Here is a 19,609-nt window from a genome sequence, read left to right as displayed (position 1 = left end):
GAATCCAAGTTTTCAGGGGGAGTGTAACCCCATCAAGTACAGATTGTATCCCTATTCCTTCATCTGATCTGTCTTTTGATTGACCTCTGTCTTGTCTCGATTAAGTTTTAGTTTGTTTGCCCTTATCCAGCCCGTTACTGATATCAGGCACTGGTTTAGAACCAAGATAGCTTTCTTGCAATTAGATGAAAAGGAGAGATAGAGATAGGTATCATCAGAATCAGCATACCAAGCCCCAAAACTCCAGACGACGTCTCTCATGTCAAAAAGCAAGGAGGACAAAGCAGAACCCTGAAGGTCCCCACAGGACAAAGCATCGGACAGGAGCCTCTCAGCACCATTTTCTGAGTTCTCCCTTCCAGGAAAGACCACAGCCACTGTAAAACAGTACCTCCAAGTCCCATCACAGAGAAAATGGTCCAGAGGAATACCATGGTCAATGGTATCAAAAACCTCACCAGGCATTTAAACCCAAAGTCCCAACCATAGCGGGTAAGAGTCAATGGGTGGAAAATTCAGAAAGTTGTCAACTTTCCCAAGCTCTACTTTGGATAAGGCCTTCAGCTTGGGGAGTGCTAGCGCTTTAACAAGCCAATCGCCCATGATTAAGAGAGCATGATGCTAACATTAAGGCTGAATCTGCACATGAGCATGATAGTTTATCATAGCCCTGTTCCCAGCAGTGGTAATCCAATTTCTGTTATTTTTCATTGTTAAGGAACATATCTATGTCTATATCTAGCAGGAGAGATGGGGAGAGCAAACTGCCATTCATCAACTTGATAAACATGTTTAAATAATGGGTGCTGTTCCCCTCCTTTTTAGGCGATTATGTCAGTTTTATAGCAACATTGTAGAAACATGACAGGGAAGCTAAAATCTGATTATGCCTAAATCCTGACCCATTATGTGATTATTATGAGCCACAGCACAGTAGGAGTTACAACATTATGATAGAAAGGATTTCCAATATAATTAGATCAGATTGGCAGCACCAGAGAACGCGAGATGGAACCTTATGATGGCTTTCCTGTAAATGCTGATCGCCTTGGCTTCCAGTCAACGTGCACCTGGAAGGAATAAATTCTGAACACGCATTGAAGTCCCTTAAGAAGATATTGTCATTTCTCTCTCCCTCTGTGGAAACTCAGGGATCCTAAGAATTCCCTGACAGACCTTTGGACAAAGTTTTATTTTCAAGATTCATAAACTTGAGAAAGAAAGGTTAAAGGGGGGAATCTGAGTAATCCACCCAGGTACGATGACACTCAGTTTCTAGGTATGAACAGGTGCTGGCACTGACGTGTCGTATTTTTCTCTGTATAAGACACCCCCATATATAAGACACCCCCCCCTTTTATAACCCAAAATTAAGAAATCTAAGTGGGGCTTAGCAAGTGGAGGGGAAAGCAGAGATCAAAGTGATCCTGCAGAGCTTTGATCCCTGCTTTCCCCTCTGTTTGTTTTTGTTCTCTCCTCATCTTACTACTGTGTATAAGACGACCCTCAATTTTTAGTCTAAAGATTTTAAACAAAAATCATGGAAAAATACGGTGTCCAGAACTTTGAAAAATTATTTTGCTGGCTTGCATTGTCCAGAATCCTCAGACTGGGGAGTTCTGAGATATATAGTCCATTAAATCAGTTTTCTAAGTTTTCATCATATCATAGAGTAGTAGAGTAGGAACTGGGAACCTGTGGTTCTATATGGAGTATTGGACAGTAGCCGAAGTGGTAGTGAACTGACTGCTGGATAATTCAGTGGTTTAGATCAGTGGTTCTTAACCTTTGTTACTCGGATGCTTTTGAACTGCAACTCCCAGAAACCCCAGTCAGGACAGCTGGTGGTGAAGGCTTCTGGGAGTTGCAGTCCAAAACTCCTGAGTAACCCAAGGTTAAGAACCAGTGGTTTAGATATCTGGCTGCAGAGCCAGTGATTAGGATTTCAATTCCCGACTGTGTCTCTTTGACAGGGGCTGGACGTGATGACCCATAGGGTCCTTCTAGCTCCCCAGTTCAAAGATGATGGTGGTGGTGGTGATGGTTAGGTTTTAGACTGGTTTCACCTCCAAGGCTGGCCATTGGGTTTTTTTTAAGATGGGAAAAGCAACAAAGGCTTCCTTGTTTTGGCTATGGATGTCACTTGACCAACAGTGACCCCCTCCTCCGCTGTTGTGCTTTAGTTAATCCCTTGTTTGACCTTTTCCACCTTTCTGATAGCACAGACACAGGCCTGAAACAAAGAGGAGGAGCTTGTTGCCAACCTTGCAACGCAGATGATTTCAGACAAATTAGCATACTATTACCCACTCTCCATAAATACCAGCATTTCAGAATGTAACCTACAATAAGCTGCTACTGGTTTAGGGCAAGATGCATCCAGAAGCCTACAAGCAGAAATGGTACCATGTATGAATGGAAGACTGGAACGAAAGAGGCAGCAGTTGGCTCATTTCAGAAGGCCTTCCATCCTGGAGTCCTCCTCATGAAAAGGAACATGGATTCCTCACATCTGTGGATTGGGCATGCCTATCAAGAGTAAGGCAGCAGAACCCACTGTTCCTTTTATAGTAAGTTTCATCCTTCCAGAAGATAATATACAAAGATGTGTCCCTTCTGATGATCTTAACAAGCAGCACGAATTATTCCCTCAGGTACATGGATAAGACCCAGATCACCCAGAACTTCTAAACAGTCAGTTCCCTCCAGCTGGGAGCTACTGGAGAGAAACCCAGTGCCAGGAATGAAATTCCATTTCTGAGAGCTTCAAAATATTCCTACAATTCTCAGAATGGCCATATGAACTGGAGAACTCTGTGAGTTGTAGGTAGAAAAATCAACACTTTCCACCTCAGCATACTGAAATTACCGGTACTACTGTGGGGTTTATGTTTCCTCTCTTTACCAGCAAGGTGTTCCAGTTATTGGAGGAGCTACTCAACAAAGAGGTACAGTAGGATGTTGCTTCAATAGCAGGTTGCCCCTGAAAAACCTGGTCTTTCAGTAATAGCTCTATTGTTTGAATTTTTGGTAAATAGGTGCCTGCAGTTTTTATTGCATGACTGAGAGCTTTCTGTAGGAAAGTAGTACATACATATTTTAAGTAGTTGTTCCCCTGGCATGAGGTAGGACCAAGCAACCACCCGCTCCCCCAATAAATGAAATTAAGATTTAATAGAAAGGAGAATCAACACACAAAAGCTGGAAAGGTGTTGTCAGCAATTTAGACAGCATGTGTGATTGTTTCCAGGAAAACTAAGGTGAAAATCCTCAGTCAGCCATGATGCTGCCTGGATGATCTTGTACAAGCCATAACCTCTCAGCTTATCATATCTCATGGGGACTGGGTAAAATAAAGAGCTGCCATTAGTGTCTCTCAGTGGAATACAGATTTGAAGGAATGACTTTATTTATTCATAAATTAATTTTGCATTTGGTTTTGGATGCTGGATTTCCATGACAGACATCCATCTATAAATACCACTCAGCTTCAAAGTGGTACATATTTAATATAGCATAACTAGTGTAATTACTTCTCCGCCTAATATACCTTGCAGGGCTGTTTTTAAGGTGTAGGAAGGGGGTCATCTTGAGCTCCTTAGAGGAAGAACTGGATCATCATTATTACAAATGTTCTGAAGAGGCTGAATTAGAGGATGTTAGATTTCTAACTACCCCCTAAAGTTACTGATTTAAAAAGTTTTGAAAGAGTATCAAATCTGTATTTCTTTCTCGACCTCAACATGTATTAATTCTGTATGAATGACTGCCCAAAATGGGCTTCTGTCTTCCATTTGTCAAAGTTTAGGGCTACATGAACATAAAGAACAGAATGTTACTGGGAAAAACCATGTAGGTAATGGCAATTTTACTGGGCCAGGTGCACAACTGTTTCCTTGACCAAGGAAGCAGAGGAGCATGACAGATGCAGACCACATAAGTTGGCTATCTTGCACAATTGCTTGTATATATGCTTAATAAATCTAATAAAATTCTGGCCAAAGGGCTCATTTCAGAAGGCCTTCCCTCCTGGAGTCCCCCTCATGAAAAGGAACATGGATTCCTTGTGTAGTAAAAGTACACAAGGACAGGAGAATTGGTGGGCACCATAAGTGTGGTACCCCAGTCATAGCTACTCAACAACTTTGCTTGTCAAGCTTGGGTCTCTTACCTCAAGAGCTGTTCTGAACTGTCCTGCAGCCATAGCATATTTCTTCTGCCTATAGCAAGCACTGGCATCCTTCAGAGAGACGTGAAGCCATTTGTCCATCTGTGGGAGAACACTCCCATCAGATGGTATTGGAGAGTCCATGCTTATGGCTCCCGGGCATTTTATTTCTGCACTGGTGGTCTCCTGTGGATCCAGAAACTCATAAGTAACCTCTTCCTCATCCACGTAGACCAGTTTTGATTCTACTTCTATGAGGTTCTTCAAGGGGATGTGAGACAGAAACACTGCAATGGGCTGGTTTTCTGGCTCCGGCAGGCGTGGCTCTTTTCTCACAGGAGGTTTTTCATCACTTTCTGACTTTCGTTTAAGGCTCAACCTGTCTAAATCATTACTTTGTTTTTCCTTGCTGCTGTTCTTCTCAGCTTTTCGTTTCTCCATTGCATTTTCTATGATTTCTCCCCCTGAGGGACTTTTAACCTCTTGCAAAGCTTCCAGAATATCATTTTGCCGATGTATTTTTCCTCTTGGTTCTTCAGCAAGATTCTCCTTTCGACATACTTCATTTGTGACATTCTCAAAACTTTTGTTGATCGCTGCTTCCATGACTCATATAAGGCGCTAGACACAAAATCGTAAGGGTTGGGGGAGGGGAGGGAAAGGTGAGAAAGTTTACAATTCTGAGCTGTGCAAATAGATGATGTGAAGCAAATGTTTTATTCAGTTTGCGTACAGCTGTTGGCTTCAAATGGTGCCAATTCACTTATAGTTTGCAAAGAGCAAAAGGATTTTTTTTTGTCTTTTAAAGACTTCAGAATTATATCCCCTTTTGTACAGAAGAAAATAAGTACGGTGCCCAAAGAGTTATTGTACTGTAGGCATTGTACAAGACATATTTAATTCCTTTTCTTACAGAAATAACCTACTCCTCCTGCAACCTGCAGGATTCCTTTTGTTTTCTTTAATATTGTTTGTATAGATTTTGTATGTTGAACAGATTTGGTTTGTTCCTTAGAAAAAGGAGAGCTAGATTCAGATACCTACACAGACATGGACTTCTTGTGACTTCTGGTCAGACACCATTACTCAGGGTAGTGTCCCTTCAGAAGGTTGTTGTGAGGAGCTAATGGGGACATTGAGCTGAATTATGGTTGATTTTAGGAAAAGGTTGCAATTAGAGATAGGCACAAATATCTGGTTCAGCAGTTCAGTGCAGTTCATTTGCCGGCTGAACATCGGATCTGCGGTTCAGTGCCCTGCCTTCTCCAGTGAGTGCCTCCTTAGAATCAGCATTCAGAGGAGCTGGGGCACTGCCACGGATTGGATCCCTGCTGGAGTGGCCGGGGTGCCAAACCACAGATCAGCTGTTCACTGGGAAACAAACCATGCCAAACTGTCAGACCAGTAGTTTGCACCCATCTCTTTGGTAGCTTCAGCGTGATCTCTGTAGTGCAGGTAGAGACTGAAGAGCACACCTTTTTAGTATAATTGGGCTCTTCATGTACAAGGAGGTACACCCCATGTAAGCTCCTTAAATGTTCTGCCCATAGGATGGCCTGGGTGAGCAGAATAATCAGACAGAACACTGCCTTATGTATATGACAGAGAGGCAGAGTTAGGAGTTATTTGAAGTTAACCTGTGAAGTAATTGTTGTGTGGAAAATAAACATGCTATAGGCCCATACCAGTTCATTACTTTGCCTTATCAAGTTGTTATGGGAAGTGATGGATGGATGGATGGATGGATGGATGGATGGATGGATGGATGGATGGATGGATGGATGGATGGATGGATGGATGGATGGATAGATGGATAGATAGATAGATAGATAGATAGATAGATAGATAGATAGATAGATAGATAGATAGATAGATAGATAGATAGATAGATAGATAGATAGATAGATAGATAGATAGATAGATAGACAGACAGACAGATAGATAGATAGATAGCATAATTTAGCTTAAAGCTCTTACTGCCAGGCAGATATATTTCAGCATTTAAAATGGGGAAAGATATGTAGAAATAAAAGCTAGGAACAACGGTGTCATGAGACAGGAGGTGTGAGTATTTTGGGAACTCCGGGTGGCCAAAATTGAGACCCTAAGATGGCTAGAAGGTTCGGTTTCAGCTTGAACCAGCCTGAGGGGTCTATACTAGAGCAATGTGGAAAAGATCTCTGTATATAACCTTTGCCATGAGAATAATCATCATCATCTTAGAACTGCAGAGCTATGGATCATCAAGTCCAGCCGCTGTCAAGGAGGCACAGTGGGGAAATCAAACTCCAAACCTCTGGCTCTGCAGCCAGATGCCTAAACCACTGAGCTATCCAGGAGTTCATATATCCAGGTATCTCACAGTATGACTGAATCCAGCTGACTGCCAACTTGTACGCTGCAATTTATAATTGTAGCTAATCCAACATTAGTGATCCAGAGATGTGATTTCAACAGAGGACAAAACCAAGAAAGCTAATTTGCAAGTTAAAGGAACTATGAAGAGTATCTGTTGTGATAATCAGATGCTTTCAGCATGTAAGGAATTTGCTCTCCTAATGGCACGGTCTCTGTAATGTATAGATTGATTCGAGGATGGTGAGGAAGCATGTTCTGCACAATAAAGGCCATGGCCCTACCACAAGCAGGATTGCTAACGTTTCAGTGATGTCAATGCATGCCCTTAATTTCCCCATTGAAATCAATGGAACTCTTTACGTTGGGTGGGTTGCATCCACAAGCTATATGCTCTTCAGTCATTTATTTCTGTATCTACCATCATAGACAACTGGCACTTTTAAAGAGCCACATATAGGGCAGGCCATAGCACATTGATTTCAGAAGATTTATTGACTAAAAAAAGAAATAAATAAAAAAAGAAATAATTGTGAAGATGGAAAAGATGCACCAAAGAGGAACCAAGGACCTACAAGGAAAAGCTGAACACCATGTAAAAAGTAGATGAAATATGCCACTAAATATTACAGTAGTTGCTGGAAACAATAATGGAGAAGAGCCACTGGCTTGTGGGTAGCAGTCATGTTGTTGTAACTTCTGGCATTCAGTGGCTATGCTGGCTGAGGAGTCTGGGAGTTGTAGTCCAAAACCCAGACCTTTTCAATCTCGGCCACTTTAAACATATGGAGCAACTGTTCTGTAGATGCAATATGTTTACAGAAAGAAATCACTTGACAACTTTAAGAAACAACTATTAGCAAATCTTTTTCTTTGTCAGATGAACTTACTTTTCCTTATCACTTTTTCCCCTCAAATTGACCATTCTTTATTTTCAGAAAAGTTGTCCTGTAAAATTGCATTCCTTGTGAGCTGTATGCCATTGAAGGCATAATTCTAGTTATAAACTAGAAACGACTCTTCCTTTCCATCTAAAAGGTTCATAATGAATATAGCATGTTGAGACTGAAAAGGAGAGATGGCCACCAAATATTATTTGCTGAGAGCAATTTCTTTCAAATCGACTTTGCATTCTCCAAAGTGCCTTTATCTGGCAGCTGCGACTGAGCATCCTGATCTTTGTGTGTTTTTAAGAATTAACTCTTCTTTTTTTGCTTGGACTGACAATGATGGGTCACAATAACGACAAATACTGCAGCAAAGACGTGTAGCCCTTTCCAAATGGAAAAGTGCCAGCTGAAAACCCATTTAAAATGGGGTGGGGAAAGGAAATTGTGCAGCTGTACTCCTGCCTTTTAAAACAATCTAATTTTAGTTCCCTTCATGCTCCACTCTAGCAAGGGGGGCTGTGGTGGAGGGAAGAGAAGAAATTTCTGAGGAGAAAAAGCAGTCCTTTTTTAATATAAAATACTTCCAGATTAAATACTACATTTGACGGCCCAGCCTCGTGTTTTTCTGCTATTTTATTCAATCACACGTGTAGTTATGCTTTCGGTACATTCTCTTATGGCTGAAGACCAGGGTCACATTAAAAGACCACCTGCAGCTAAGTCACTCTGACACTTCTGACGGCCATGTTGTGAAACTGGGCTTTCAGAAATGACCCTGTCACAGTCTTTGTAATTTGACCTTTACTTTTTCTTAAAAGCTTTTTTGAAAATATTTTTCTTATTGGAAAAGATAGAGTGTGCACTTCTTATGGTTGGCTTGATACCTTCAGCAGCAGGAGAGTAAGATGATTCTGAACAGGTTATATTGACTCTATCATTTTAAGTGATAGGGTAAGGTGTATCATCCATGAATTTGTTTGTTTGTTTGTTCAGTCGTTTAGTCGTGTCCGACTCTTCGTGACCCCATGGACCAGAGCACGCCAGGCCCTCCTATCTTCCACCCCCTCCTGGAGTTGTGTCAAATTCATGTTGGTTGCTTCGATGACACTGTCCAACCATCTCATCCTCAGTCGTCCCCTTCTCCTCTTGCCTTCACACTTTCCCAACATCAAAGTCTTTTCCAAGGAGTCTTCTCTTCTCATGAGATGGCCAAAGTACTGGAGCCTCAGCTTCAGGATCTGTCCTTCCAATGAGCACTCTGAGTTGATTTCCTTTAGAATTGATAGGTTTGTTCTCTTTGCAGTCCAGGGAACTCTCAAGAGTATCCTCCAGCACCACAATTCAAAGGCATCAATTCTTTGGCGGTCAGCTTTCTTTATGGTCCAGCTCTCACTTCCATACAACACTACAGGAAAAACCATAGCTTTGACTATTCGGACTTTTGTTGGCAAGGTGATGTCTCTGCTTTTTAAGATGCTGTCAAGGTTTGTCACTGCTTTCCTCCCAAGAAGCAGGCGTCTTTTAATTTCGGGGCTGCTGTCTCCATCTGCAGTGATCATGGAGCCCAAGAAAGTAAAATCTGTCACTGCCTCCATATCTTCCCCTTCTATTTGCCAGGAGGTGATGGGACCAGTGGCCATGATCTTAGTTTTTTTGATGTTGAGTTTCAGACCGTTTTTTGCACTCTTGTCTTTCACCCTCATTTCAAGGTTCTTTAGTTCCTCCTCACTTTCCGCCATCAGAGTGGTATCATCTGCATATCGGAGGTTGTTGATATTTCTTCCTGCAATCTTAATTCCAGCTTGGGATTCCTCCAGTCCAGCCTTCCGCATGATGTATTCTGCATATAAGTTAAATAAGCAGGGTGACAATATACAGCCTTGTCGTACTCCTTTCCCAATTTTGAACCAATCCGTTGTTCCATATCCAGTTCTAACTGTTGCTTCCTGTCCCACATATAGACTTCTCAGGAGATGGATAAGGTGGTCAGGCACACCCATTTCTTTTAGGACTTGCCATAGTTTGCTGTGGTCCACACAGTCAAAGGCTTTTGCATAGTCAATGAAGCAGAAGTAGATGTTTTTCTGGAACTCTCTGGCTTTCTCCATAATCCAGTGCATGTTGGCAATTTGGTCTCGATACCTTCAGCAGCACGAGAGTAAGATGATTCTGAAGAGGTTATATTGACTCTATCATTTTAGGTGATAGGGTAAGGTGTATCATCCATGAATACCATGCAAAAATTTTAAGGGGAAGGAAGGAAGGAAGGAAGGAAGGAAGGAAGGAAGGAAGGAAGGAAGGAAGGAAGGAAGGAAGGAAGGAAGGAAGGAAGGAAGGAAGGAAGGAAGGAAGGAAGGAAGGAAGGAAGGAAGGAAGGAAACAAACTTTTCCTCCCCTATTCCTGTGTGGTGAAAACCATAAAAGCAGTTGGAGAAAGAGGACTAGGAGTTGTCTCTCAATTATTTAGCAGGAAGCTTTGGGATTGAAGGGGCATTTGCAAGCTCTCATTTCATGTGTTTGTGACTGGTTTGCAGTTATCTAATAAATCTCATGGTTCGGGGGAGCCCAGAAACTGGATCTGCCAAATACGCTAAACACTGTATCACACTGGAATTCTCCAGAAAGAATTACAATCTAAAGAGAGGTAAAACAAAAAGAAGGGGAGGGAGAACAAAAAACGCAAAAAAATTCAGGCACCAATTCCTAAAGAACACTAAAATAAGACCACTGATCTCTTTAGCCAAGTAGAACATATGATTGGCAGCAACACAGTGCAGTTAATATCTAGAAATATTCCTTATCAGTGATAGAAATAATGGGATCTGAAATTATAAATCACTCTATTTCCTGTAAGTTTCACAAGGACTGGTCTATAAACTTCTATCCTGCTTGAGCATCAAGTTGCCATTATTAAAAACTGCACAAAAACCTGCTTGTAAACTCTTCACATATATTTCAACACATTTTGTCCCTCAAATAAATATTTACATATGCTTTTTGCCTTCAAATGCAGTTATATATATATGCACTGTGGTATATTTTCCTGTGGTATGGAAGTGAGAGCTGGACCATAAAGAAGGCTGACCACGAAGAATCAATGCTTTTGAACTGTGATGCTGGAGGAGACTCTTGAGAGTCCCCTGGACTGCAAGGAGATCAGATTTATCCATTCTGAAGGAAATCAACCCTGAGTGCTCACTGGAAAAACAGATCCTTCAGTATTTTGGCCATCTCATGAGAAGATTCCCTAGAAAAGGCTCTGATGTTGGGAAAGTGTGAAGGTAAGAGGAGAAGGGGACGACAGAGGATGAGATGGTTGGACAGTGTCACCGAAGCTACCAACAAGAATTTGATACAACTCCGGGGGGGGCAGCGGAAGACAGGAGGGCCTGGCATGCTCTGGTCCGTGGGGTCACGAAGAGTCAGACATGACTTAATGACTAAACAACAACAATTACCAGAACTGTTTCCTAGAGAGAGAGAGAGAGAGAGTCACCGAAGCTACCAACAAGAATTTGATACAACTCTGGGAGGCCATGGAAGACAGGAGGGCCTGGCATGCTCTGGTCCATGGGGTCATGAAGAGCTGGACACAACTTAATAACTAAACAACAACAACGACAAATATTGTCCAAGCTGAGAACCATGCAGTAAAATCTGGAGACTTCTAAAAATGGAATGGATAATTTCATTCTTATCAGGATATTAGTCTGGGAAGTTCAGGTGTTGTTGCTTTGTTTTAAAGTGTGCGTGGAATGAAGTCCTGAGGCATCCTTAACCCGAAGCACTTGAACTAGACTCTGATATGGGGGCCTTCTGCTATAAAGCATGGTTTCTACCACTGAATAGCAACCTGGCTTTAGACTGGCTGTGGAACCAAACCCTTGCTTTTTGCAGATGGTCACATGCTCTTCCACTTGACACCATCCTTTGGTGGTACCCCAAATTTACATGCACTTCCTCCCCTTGCATATAAAGGTTATCCCAGGGCTCAGTTACTCACAGTAAAGCTTTAAGTTAAAGCATGCTGGAATATTGGTCTTACCCTTCACTCTTTATTCCTGCCCACCAGTGGAATGTGGCCACCACAGATTTTTCTGACACGGAATACAGCCCTTGAGCTCAAAGAAGCCATCTGCTCTTGCTTTCTCTTAAGAAAGTAAGGCTACACCAAACCAGTTGAAAGTTGGGGGAAAGGAAAGAATAGCTGATCTCAGCTCCCCCAAAATTTGGGCTCTCCTGATAGATACAGCATGTGAAAGGGGTTGTAAAGCTAATTGTGGTCATCAGAGGTTCATGCTTCACGGAAGGAAAAGAAACAGAAGTGCTCTACGTCACACCCCATAATCCTTTCACACTTCCACCAACAGAATTAGGCAGTTTTCTGACAGGTTGACTGTACAGAATGCCAGGGCGCTGTGTACAATGTAATTTATCCGGACGCTTCCGCTCAGGTGATCTTTCAAGGTAAGCATTGGAATTCTTCTGCTTGGCTACTGCTGCCTAATAGTAATCTAAGTGATAACGGGTAGGAGGGCACTGAAGCATTCATACACGTAGAATTGACAGATGCACACCCACACCCTGGAATCTCCTGAAATAGAAGGGCAGAAGTCCTGAAACCTTCAAAAAGCATCTTTAAGCACCTGGTAGTGAGAAGTAGCTAAAGGATGGCTGAAGGGTCTTACGACGGGGTGTGTGTGTGTGGATCTGCAGGGTAAAAGCGGGTATGGATTTGAAGCTGAATAGATTTTTATTTTTAAATGTTCAGGTGTTCATGAAATTTTTGAAAATTAAATTTTAAAAATCCAGTCAGCTTCAAATCGTGACTGCATTTATTCCACACGTTCATTAAACTTAAGGGCCAAACTAGGCCTTAAGAGGAATGAGTATTCTCAAGTGAAGTCGTTTTCTCTTTCAAAACAGCAGCTCCTCAGGGATTCATGTCTCAGTAATCAGACTTGCAAATTAAGCAGGTCTTTGACTAATACAAAAGGAAGCATGTTAATTTCAGAATACGTAGGTGAGGAAATTCACATGACGGGGCAATGATGTCTTTGACCACTTGAGGAAGTGACTTGGAAAAAAATGTGAAAAACATACCATCTAGTTGGATTCAATGCATTGAACTTCACTGGCCTCTCCCTCTGTTCCATCTGCATTCTTTTCATAGTTTTTTCTGCAACTGGGACCAGGAAGTAGCCACCAGAATTTTGCCAATTGTTCCTAAAATACGAACTAGGATATTTCTGGCGCTTCAGCCAGTGCCCAGCATGTTATGTTGTAAAAGGAACCCAATATTTCTTGGTAGCCAGGTTCCTGCTAATGTTATTTTTGGCTCTGATCACATGAATGGTTAGTATGCTGTCATAACTACTCAGAAAAAATACTGGGAAATATTTTCTGCTGGCCAATTCTTATATTACAATGATAGAAATACAAAAGATGAAACCAAAGAATACTTCCCTTTTTATTCAATATTGATAAAAGAATTGCCTAGAACCTGAAAAAATCCAGCACAATGGACTGTAAAAAGCCCTTTTAAAAAGACTTTTGAAAGTAACAGTGGGTGTGAGCGACCAAACAGACTGTCTGGATTGCTGTGGGGATGGGTTTTGACAACAGTCACACAACATAATTGCTAGAGGAAACCAAATTGTACCTAGAGTGTTCCTACCTCCACCTTTCTAGACTCTGTCGGGGGTTTCCACTATTTTGGTGCAAATAATATCGCTCTGGTTTGGTCAATTTCCAGAGCATGTGAGCAAGCCACTTCTGCTATCATGAAGTGGCTTAAGAAGAGAGCCACTTCATGATATTGGCAAATTAATCACTTCCTCAATATCTATCATACCGTATATAAAGCAACAGGAATAATGTATATTACCATATAAAAAGTCCCACTCACCAGTAATTCCACTTTAAGTATTGTGGTTATAGACATGGACGTCTCAAGAGGAAGCCTTCTATAGTTTGTAAATCTAGTGGGCTGAGAAGGGTCATTGAGCTGAGAGTATAAAATTATCTCTCTACAGAACTTGGAAGTATTGGCTATGTCAATAATGACTGGGGGATTCTGGGAGTTGTAATCTAAAAAGTAATTCTTCCAAACTGCTTAATTATCATACTGCATGCATTTTTATTAATCTGGATTTTTTAGAATGCTATCTATACTTATTTTATTTTTGTGTGTGATTATTATATTATTAGGGATGTGGTGGCGCTGCGGGTTAAACTGCAGGAGCTTCTGTGCTGCAGGGTCAGAAGACCAGCAGTCGTAAGATCGAATCCATGCGACGGAGTGAGCTCCCATCGCTTGTCCCAGGTCCTACCAACCTAGCAGTTCTAAAGCATATAAAAATGTGAGTAGATAAATATACCACCTTGGTGGGAAAATAAAGGCATTCCGTGCCTAGTTGGGCTGGCCACGTGACCACAGAAACTGTCTTTGGACAAACGCTGGCTCTACAGCTTGGAAACGGGGATTAGCACTGCACCCTAGAGTCAGACATGACTGGACTAAATGTCAAGAGGAACCTTTACCTTTTAAAAATTATTTTCTTATTTTTAGGCTGCAGTTCTGTACATGTTTATCTGAAAGTAGAGATGGACACAAACTGTTGGCGGAGGTGGGGCTGTGAAGCACCGAACACCTGTTTGGCCACTATACAAAGTGTCATGAACTGCCAAAAAAGCGGTTCATGCCTATTTATAGTTGAAAGTAACTCTTTGCTCCCCGGGATTTTCTTCTGAGTACACAGTAGGCTTGCCCTTGCTAGTATCCTTTTAAGCCTTCTTGTTGCAGAAAGGTGTAGTAGACATTCTGTAGTAGAAATAAATAAAATGCCGTGTCTTCATGTCATTCTGTATAACATGATTCACTCTCTCCATGGCACAAGACATCACCATGGAAAAGGAGTGGGAAGGATAAGAAGCATTCAGTGAGAAACAAAAGGAAAACAGAGACTCTGGTTTCCCCACACCATTGGATTACAATTTTCATTAAGGCAACAACCCAGCTATTCTTGGACTGTGATTCTCAGAAAGCCTGGCCAACACAGCTGGTGGTGAAGGCTTCTGGGAACTGAAGTCCAAAAACACTTGTTGGGAACACTGCACTAAGGGACAAAGAGGAGTTGTTTGTGTTATTTAGGGGTGGGTAGAAAAGAGAGGGAGATCCAATGATAGCTCTCTAACTAACTAACTCCAAGTGTTTCTAACCAGAGAAAATAAAACTTCAAGGGACCAGAAATAGTTGCCAAACCTAGTGTTGTGTTAATTGCTTATTTTTCTGCCTTGGTGCTCTGTATCTGTAAAGTGTGAATACTAATCAGCTGTATTTGATCAGGTCCCTATTCAGTTCTGCTGGCCAGTTTCCAAGTGCTGTGTTCTCAGATAACTGACAGCTAGATTTGTCTTATGGTGGCCAGTTTTTCCTTCACTAAAAAACCCAGAAAGCGCATCACCTTTAAAGAAAGGGCCCCCAATTTGGATGAATTGTGTGCTTGTTAGTTTATATATTCAGCTTTTGAAAGCAAGTCTATCATGTACTGTATATAGAACTTACATACCTTTTTCTACCTTTTTGGCTGGCTTGAAAATATATCACTTCAGTATGGATTTTTGAATTCGTTTTGTGCCAACTTGGCTATCCCTGCTTTTGTTTGTTCGTGATATAAATAGTAATATAAGACATCGCATCCTAGGGCTTGTCTATACTGCTCATTTTGGAACATGCTTCTATATAGGGTTACTTGGGGTGTGGTGGGATATGCCATTTGATGTGATTCTTGTATTCAAATGACATACTGGTGCTCAAGTTTGGCCCAGCTCCTTGTTTTGAATTCCCGATATCATGAAGTGGCTTAATAAGCAAGCCCCTTCATGATATCAACAAACTGGACACTTCCTCTGCTCCTCAGCAGAGGGGGAGGGTTCTTTTCCCATTTTTTTGGAACAGGCTTGCCTACGTTTAAGAGATACTGATGACAGAGCTTCTAAGGAAGCGTTCACAGAAATCCTTCTCTGAGCTTCTAGTGGGATTTGTTTTTATTTTTATCTTCACTGCCTTTGTTAGTGTTCTGGATTATTTCCTGGGTTATTTTCTAATTTCCAATTTGTTTTTACTTTGCTATACGGGTGTTTGTGATTGGGGGACATGCAAGGGTTACCTCGTATTGTTAACTGGCCAGAGTCGTGCATGTCTTTAAGTCGTCCGGTATACAAATATTTGAAATAAATAAATAACCAGCAGTTTGAATTAGGCTTAGACATGGACCAGCAGCCAGTGGACCTGACGTTCCTGAGGAATTATATATTCCCTATAACGAGCCCTGTCAGAAACTTGATTGCAATCTTTTGGACCAGCTGAGGTTTCTGATCACTCTTCAAAGGTGCCCCCCCCCCTTAGAGTACATTGCAAAAATCTATGTAAGATATAATTTAGGATGCGCCACCACAGCAAGGTCACACTGCAGGACTAGGCGAAGCTGGATTTAATTGTGCAATAGAGATGGGCACGGTCTCTATTCATAAACTGGTTCAGCAGTTTATCCTGGTTTGTTTATTAGTTAAACAGGTGTTTGGCATTTTCCAGCCCTACCCGCTTTGGCGGGCACCCACTCAGAGGCAGTTCCTGCAGAAGGTGGGCAGGGAAGCTGGGGCACAGCCTACAAGTGGGTGCTCACTGGAAGAGGCGGGGCTGGGAAGTGCCAGATGCCAATAAACAGACAGGCATGGACCACTGAACTGGCAGTTTGCACCCGTCTCTATTGTGCATTTATGGTTACAGCCAGTCTCCAAACTTGGGTATCCAAGCTCAGTGCAGTGCTCTAGAAGAGCAGTTTTCATCAGCATAATCTGCTGGAAGTAGAAAAAAATAGTTTGCTTCATTTGCCTTAAAAAGCCACTTAATTTGCTGGTTTTGCAGGTTTCAACACACAGACACACACACAGACACACACACACACAGACACACACACACACACACACACACACACACACACTTTAAAGCCTGCACACAAAGAGGACAACCGAGCCATGTACTTTCAAGATGTGCAATTTACAATTCTCTGAGGTGTCACAGCGGCCACCAGGTTGAAATGCTTTAGAGAAGGATTAGGATGGTTTCTGGAGGACAACTTATTTCAACAGTATTATTATCCATAATAACTAATCCAATCTCTGTATCCACATGTAACATGCCTCCAAATGAAAGATAGGGACATAAACAGAGGAAAGTGTCCAACTTTTGCCCATTTCTTTTTATTAGCCTCTCAGCGCCACTGGGCACTGTCGGAAACAAACCAATGGATTAGGCAGACCTTTTGGTCTAGTCCAACAGAGCAAATCTTATGAGTGTGCACGGCCACACCATAGGCAAAGAGGCTTCCATTGTATCACCTTAAATTTTCCGAAAAGAAATCCTCTGTCTCCAGCCACAGCTGTTCACTTAAGTAGTTCCCCCCCTTTAGCCCTTCCCTTCCTTTCAGCTCCTGCAGACAGTTGGAAGGACGCCAACATTGTCGCAGACTAATGCTTCTGCTTTAGCCCATGATTTTGTAACCTTTACGTTTGCATGCAGTAATGTTTCATTTGACAACCTTCCCCAGAAAATTCCACCAGGCTCAAAGGGGTACAAGATGTTGTCACTGGAATTTCAATTGGCAGGAAGGTGACTCAGACGCCTGTGTCTGTAGCCTTGGGAGGGGGCAGCTGAACTACCCTTCAAAATGGCTACGAAAGTATTTTTCTCTCTGGGGAAGCTCTGTGGAGAGATTCTCCCAAATTACCTTGTTTTAATTTGTTCCTTAGTAGGAGATGGGACCTTGGGAATTTCTTTTGGCTTGCAAAATGACATAAGACCCTACAGTGCAGAATTTGAGAGTACCAACTGGATGTTGAGAAACTCATGTTTCACAGCCTATTAGATTAACAAGTGGATGAGGAACAGAATTTTTAGTTGATCATCCACTTTTAAATCTATTAATTGGTTGATTAATGGATTGATTTCAGTTAATTTAGAGTTAGCTGGCTGGAATTAGGCATCTGATCATGGAGCTAGAATTTGGGACTTTGATTCTCCACTGTGCATCCAAGAAAAGCCAGCCTCTGTGGCCTTGGACAGTCTCAAGGATCCCCCCAGATGGACTGAATAGCAAATCACTTTTGAATATTCTCTACCTGGGAAACATTGGAAAGGGTTGTTGTAAGTAAGGATCGACTTGACAGCACATGATTATTATTGTAATTTAGCTGTTTCTAAAAGATCTACATCGGAGAAGACTGTATTAAACTTTTCTTCCTCATGTCTGCAGACATTAGATTACATTTGGACACACAGAAACAACATTTTTGTTGTTATTTTAGTATGGGGAACATTTTAACTAGGTATAATATGCTCCTTCACTTCATTCAGAACAATGTGTGGATGAGATCTGAAGAAATCTGTTTTGTAGTTTTCCAGTGACTGTAGAGGTCATTATATTAGAAACATTAGAATCTCTTCTCCCTGCCTCCACCCCCACAACCTATTAAAAAAAAACACCTAATGAGTGTTTACTCAGGAAAACAACATGCATCTTCATTCCTTAAGCCCAAGAAAGCCTTGTTTGTCTCATTCAGGAAGAGATTACTGGAAACAATTTTATAGTGCGATTTTTTTTCCTGTAAGCTAGATGATAGTAAGTGGCAATATTTTAAAATTTGCTAAATTTGATGGGTGGCAGGACATTTGCTTCTTTTCCCTCGGCCGTTATTTCTACAAATATAAAAAACAAACCAGCAAAGTTTGGTGTAGATAATTAGATATGTTACACACTATTAAATTAGGTAAAGTAACTTTATGAAGATAAAATTGGCAGGGGGGGGAAGAGGGGAGAAGTTTATCTCCATAGTTGTAGGTTTAGAACTGTTATTTTTTCCCTCTTTCTGCTAATCTGAGTACGTTTTGACAGAGCAGTCTAGTAGCTATCATTGACTTCAGAACTGGGATAACTCAGCTGTCATATGACGCTTATATATGCTCAGTGTATGTGCTAGTGACAACTATTCTGAGTTTTTCTTTATCTGACAAATAGGAACTCAAGCGTATGTGGGAGTTAACAAAAAAACCCACATGTAGCATAATAAGGAATGTGGTACTTGGAAAATGTAATATTAAATACATGAGGAAAAGATAATTATTTATTTTCTGAGGCATATAGTTTATCCTGATGCAGGAGTTATGGAAGAAGTATATCAACAAGAAACAAGAAGAAGAAGGAGAAGAAGAAGAAGAAGAAGAAGAAGAAGAAGAAGAAGAAGAAGAAGAAGAAGAAGAAGAAGAAGAAGAAGAAGAAGAAGAAGAAGAAGAAGATATTGAGGCACCTTAAAGCTGCCACAATGTCTTTGTCTTTCTTCCTTTCATCTCTTTTGTTTGTGTTTCTTGCTGATATGCTTGCACGGACTAACACAGCTACCACTCCAACAGCTACAGTTATGGGGAAGTACTTTTCCTGAAGATGGTTAAAGTAATAAATATTGATGGCTGCTACTCTTACAGCAAACTCTTACAGCATCACACAGAACAGATTTATTTATTTATTTATTTATTTATTTATTTATTTATTTATATGCCGCCCACTCTACCCAGAGGTCTCTGGGCATCTTACAATAATTAAAATTCAATACAATAAAATGACTAAAATACAATTAAAATACAATTTAGACTTAGGATGTGAAGATGCAGAAAAATAGATCATAATTTGGACCACTTCTGGAGCAGTCCACTGTGGTCTCTTTCCCAGCAATCACACAACATATGGGGAAATGTGCTGTGTAGCCTGACCCTTGATCCATGCCCAAGCTAGACCTTTTTGGTCCAGCTGTAGGGCAGCTACTTTTAGGGGCTAGTGCAGTATGATTCCCTGACAAGTGGAAGGATCACTTTAAGGGAGATTGGATTTAGAGCTTGGGACTCAGGAGTTGGTACCAAAGACTTGAACTCAGGACTCGGACCCAAAGACCTGCCAACATCCTTGTGATTTACTGTGCTAAGCAACCCAGTTTCAGTCACTGTTGCTGTATTTCTCTCAATGTTTTCATTTACAATCTCTGGATAATATTGTTCTAAGATGTTTGTCATCTATCTTTGTAGAAGCTGTTTTCCAGGGGCCCAATCACTGGGCTTGCAATAAAACTATCAGCAGCAGCCCGG

The 19,609-nt window shown here is 41.4% G+C and overlaps 1 protein-coding gene across 1 annotated transcript in view; it reads right to left on the bottom strand.

Moving 5' to 3' along the window:
- The window catches only part of SPATA16 (spermatogenesis associated 16), a 194,442-nt gene extending 189,210 nt beyond the window's left edge, over positions 1-5,232 (bottom strand). The window contains exon 1 of the mRNA XM_020793822.3: positions 4,172-5,232. Coding sequence (XP_020649481.3) covers positions 4,172-4,774 — 603 coding nt within the window. The 5' untranslated portion in view covers positions 4,775-5,232. The remainder of the gene's footprint in view (positions 1-4,171) is intronic.
- Between the last annotated feature and the right edge of the window lie 14,377 nt (positions 5,233-19,609).

Source organism: Pogona vitticeps, chromosome 3, assembly GCF_051106095.1.
Source record: "Pogona vitticeps strain Pit_001003342236 chromosome 3, PviZW2.1, whole genome shotgun sequence".
In the NCBI taxonomy this organism is placed as follows: domain Eukaryota; kingdom Metazoa; phylum Chordata; class Lepidosauria; order Squamata; family Agamidae; genus Pogona; species Pogona vitticeps.
This window is presented reverse-complemented; position numbering and strand designations above follow the sequence as displayed.